General features: G+C 47.4%; 1 protein-coding gene across 1 annotated transcript; it reads left to right on the top strand.

The window, feature by feature from the left end:
• The first annotated feature begins 1,862 nt into the window (after window positions 1-1,862).
• LOC136474919 (universal stress protein PHOS34-like) lies at window positions 1,863-4,152 on the top strand. Its single transcript, XM_066472486.1, has 4 exons — window positions 1,863-2,195; window positions 2,332-2,435; window positions 2,529-2,647; window positions 3,716-4,152. Exons 1-4 carry the CDS (start codon window positions 2,006-2,008, stop codon window positions 3,789-3,791), a joined length of 489 nt encoding a protein of 162 aa, XP_066328583.1. The 5' UTR covers window positions 1,863-2,005; the 3' UTR covers window positions 3,792-4,152.
• Window positions 4,153-4,398: the final 246 nt, after the last annotated feature.

Below are 4,398 nucleotides of genomic sequence, written 5' to 3' on the forward strand. Positions count from 1 at the left end.
ATGTGAATCCCTAGATATGGTCCATCATGGCCACGAGTTACATCGAGACATGTTAGCCTCTTCCCTAGCGTCAGAGTTTTGACCCAGACCCATACGCTTGGACCTAGAGTGGTTGGCGACGGTATGGGTCCCCGTTGGATGAGATGGAGCTCGTGTCCTCGAGGTCGAGCGAGACGAAGCCCGCGGCCTCGAGGTCGGGCGAGACGGAGCCCGCGGCCTCGAGGTCGGGCGAGACAGAGCCCACACCCAAGGGGTCTGGCGAGACGGAGCTCGCACCCAAGGGGTGGGCGAGACGGAGCTCGCACCCAAGGGGTGGCGAGACGGAGCTCGCGGTCTTGGGGTCGGGCGAGACGGAACCACGTCCTTAGGATCAGGCGAGATAGAGCCCGCACCCAAGGGGTCGGGCGAGACGGAGCTCACGGCCTTGAGGTTGGGCGAGACGGATCCTACGGCCTTGGGGTCGGGCGTGACCTTTTAATACGTCTCTAGCCTTCCGGAGAAGTCAACGTGTGCGCTAACTTTCTTGCTTCGGGTATCCTTAATATCGATACCCGACATTGAGCTAGGTCATCGAGGATATTGACGGAAGGTAAACATGCAATAGGGGAGCGGGGGTGGGAGTGGGAGGCTGAGAGCACCCACCGGTAGTTGATCATGGATGAAGAAGTTAAAGGGGATAGTTTAAGACTTGTTTGATACACATAGCTAGTTATTCAGCCTGTTCGCTTGTTGGTTTCAGCCAGCCCAAACCAGCCAGCCAACAGTGTTTTCCTCTCACAATAAATCAGCACCACCCAGCTCAAACCAGCCCAAAAACCAACCAGCGAACAGGCCGATTAGTTTGTACGTACTAAAAATTAGTCCAAATTAATTAGGGTTGGCTAACTACTAGTTGAAGGTTTGGCTAGAAAATTAGCCCTTCTATTTAGGACCTGTTTAGATGGGCTAGGACTACCAACTAGTCCAATTAGCTCATATAAGTAACTAGTCTATGACTAGTGAACTAACAGTTAGTCCGCCTGTTTGATACTTAGAGACTAAAAATTAGTCAGCCAATTATTAGTTCTGTGGATCTAAAAGGGGCCTTAGATGTTACTAAAGCTAATTTTTAGCTAATTATCAATTATCCCTTAGTATTAAACAAACCCTAAAGAGAGGAAACTGAGCGTGCAGAGTTAAAATCGTCAGTTCCATAGCCTTGGCTGGTGGTCAATTATAAGTCGCTTTGACTTTTTTTCATACTTTACTCTCTTTGTCCAAGAAAACATACAACTACGGTTATGTATCGGCAAAAATAGTTTATGTTTGACCAAATTTCTAGTGAATATTATTTACATTTATAACTCTAAATTAATTTATTAAGAAAGTACATTTCGTAATTAATCTAATGGTATTTATTTGATATAATAAATATTGATAAATTTTTTTATCTATAATTAATAAAATTTGAGATACTAAACCATGACATTGTGCTAAAATTATATGTTTTTCTGGACGAAGGGAGTTTCTAGGTGCATAGCAAAATAGATAAAAAAAACTCAAAACAACTTTAATTTAAAATAGAGCAGTAAAATAAATTGGCATAAAAAAGAGAGCAAAACTTCAGTTAAGATGATGCTTATGTTAAAATTTGGCTTATGCAGAAATATCGTGGGAGGAAAATACTATCGCTGAAAAGTACTCAAGCCAACAGGGTCAGATCCGCAAACTTCCACATCCGGCGTCCGTACGATGCCACGTAGCATCATGTGGCCGCAAGACACCGCTTGGATTAGATCGTAGTAGAGACGGACAATTATTAGCTAGCGAGGGTTCAGTCAGCTCTTCAGACTACAGCCAAGCGAAGCGAGCAAGCAGCAGGCAGCGTCTGCAGGGAAGGGGAAGGAGGTGGCGGCAGCACGCAACTTGAACCGACCCATCGCGCCTCGTGACCCCTCGCCGATCGAGGAGCCTGCGCGGCTTGGGAACGAGCGACGGAGACGTAGGCGGAGGCAGGAGCTCCCCCATGGCGACCGGCAACCTGGCGAGCGTGGTGGTGGCGGTGGACGGCAGCGAGGAGAGCATGAACGCGCTGCGGTGGGCGCTCGACAACCTCCGCCTGCGACCCGACGGCGAGCTCGTCGTGCTCCACGTCCAGCCGCCGCCCAACATCGCCGCGGGGCTCAACCCGGCGCCCATCCCCTTCGGCGGCCCCAGTAAGCGAACCAATCTCGTCTCGCCGGGCACGTGTGCTCGCTCGTTACAGACAGTAGCTCTTGTCCATCTGGTCCGGGGCCGGGCTTGACGGGTGTTCTCCTGGTCGGGGTCGATCGGCGTGCGTTGGTTGATCAGGCGGGGTGGAGGTGCCGGCGTTCACGCAGGCCATCGAGGCGCACCAGCGGCGCATCACGCAGGCGATCCTGGAGCACGCGCTGAAGATTTGCTCCGAGAAGAATGTAAGCGGGGGAAGCATGGACCGATCTGTTCTTCAATTTCAGTCCTCGCCCCTTTTTCCCGTTTCACTGATTGGGGATTGTTTCTTGATGAAGGTGGAGGTGAAGACGGAGGTGGTGGTCGGGGACCCCAAGGAGAAGATCTGCGAGGTGGCGGCCAACCGCAAGGCCGATCTGCTCGTCATGGGCTGCCGTGCCATTGGGCCGCTCAAGAGGTAGAAACAGAGATCCTGTCTTGTGCTTTGCTTACCTAAAGCTACTGCTGATTTCGATGCTGTACTGCCTAACTGGGACAGACTCTGTGCCCGATCAATATCATAACACATGACTTGTTGTTAGGAAGCGAGCCAGCTACTAGTAATTTTCTGAGCTAGTACTCCATCAGAAAGCAACATTATCTTAAGTATATAGTAGGAGTAGTAGATAGATGATGATGTGCACCTTTAAGCAACAACATTGAATAAAGAGCTGGCTAGACAACCTGCCAAGGGAAATGTTTGTGGGCATCAAAACAACAATTAAAAAAGGTGAACACTGAACAGAGCTAAATCCAAACTTAAATTCCAACTGCACGCAAAATTTACATTAGTTGTAGCTTCCACTTCGAGACATGTCACTAGTAAGTTAGCATTTACATATTATCACTTTGTTTTTCTATTAATCTGATCAGGCATCATATTTGAGAGTCGTTGCTAATGGCATAATGCTTAAATACACAATGTGAGCTGCAAGGAAGTTCTGGTTTTTAATCTGTTCTCTCACAGTGGATGACAGTTTCAAACTGTTTTGACAAGTTCAGTTGCATAAAAATTGTTGCTATGCTTATCATCACTTGTTGATGTTGAAACATAATACTTCATTTGTTCAATTATGAATTCCTTGATATGTTTGTCATGATCAAAGAGGCAGTATTTGGCCTTAGCATTCTTCTGTGTATCATGTACACATACACATAACACCAAAGAAAGTTAAAACACCCTGCTCTGGTTTGTGCAGTGGCTCAGTTTTCTGCTAGGATGTCAGTGAACAGTCCTTTTTGCAGCTGGAACTGTTGTCTGAGTGCAGCCATCGCCTCTGCATTTCGTTACAAGTTTGACAGCCAGTTGTCTGAAAACCCTTTATGTCAGTTATACAAGTGCCTGACAGTCATACTATTGCCTGTTTACAGACTACATGTGCCTGATAGTAGTATTTGAGTGACTCTGCTCTTCTGCTGCTGTCCGATTTCTGTATCAAAACGAAGCCGCAATCTGAATATCTGATGAATCGATTCCTTTGTACAGGGTGTTCTTGGGCAGTGTGAGCAACTACTGTATCAACCATGTGGGCTGCCCTGTTGTTGTGATCAAGGGTACTTGAGATACCCTCAGCCCAGCATTCTTTGGTGTACTTCCATTCAAGGTTTTTGAGGTTTCTATTGTGCCATTTGTAATCCTGTACGATGTATTACTGCACAATGTGCATTTGTTGGTGCTGCTGAGGAATGAGGGTTGCTATGTGGTCTCTTTCATTGTAAAGGAAGAAGTTTTGTTGGTCGTGTAATCGTGGAAATAAGTCGGCCTTGTGGCAGATTCTTCTGTATATTCTTGTAATTGTTGGAGACACATGGTTCTGTCTGAATTCTGAAGCCTGAAGTCTGAACAGCGCAAAATTACCAGAGTCTCGGTTTCTTTGTCGGAGTTTTTTTTTTAGCTAATATATGGCTGAACTTTGCCGATTACCATGCGTACTGCCTACTGCGTATGCAATCGCTTAGCTCATTACTCGTGTGCTGCTGCTGCTGCTGCTGTCCCGGAAAGATGGAACAGCTTATCTAGCAGGCCGAAGCACCGCCCGCCGCTGTTGGTTGCAGCTTGTTCAGTGTTCACAATCAACTCTGATCCTGACGGAGCATCTGCTCCAACCTTCGACGTTCGTGGGCCGTTGGGTCCCAGAGATGTCTGAAAGTAAGAGCTTCCTCCCCATC

This window comes from Miscanthus floridulus, chromosome 8 (genome assembly GCF_019320115.1).
Source record: "Miscanthus floridulus cultivar M001 chromosome 8, ASM1932011v1, whole genome shotgun sequence".
NCBI classification, from domain to species: Eukaryota; Viridiplantae; Streptophyta; class Magnoliopsida; order Poales; family Poaceae; genus Miscanthus; species Miscanthus floridulus.

Bases quoted from the DNA above. Each gene is read 5' to 3' on its own strand.
- LOC136474919 (XM_066472486.1), top strand. From the start codon at position 2,006: ATGGCGACCGGCAACCTGGCGAGCGTGGTGGTGGCGGTGGACGGCAGC. The intron at 2,196-2,331 runs GTAAGCGAACCA...TTGGTTGATCAG, and splicing joins CATCCCCTTCGGCGGCCCCA to GCGGGGTGGAGGTGCCGGCG. The intron at 2,648-3,715 runs GTAGAAACAGAG...TCCTTTGTACAG, and splicing joins GCCATTGGGCCGCTCAAGAG to GGTGTTCTTGGGCAGTGTGA.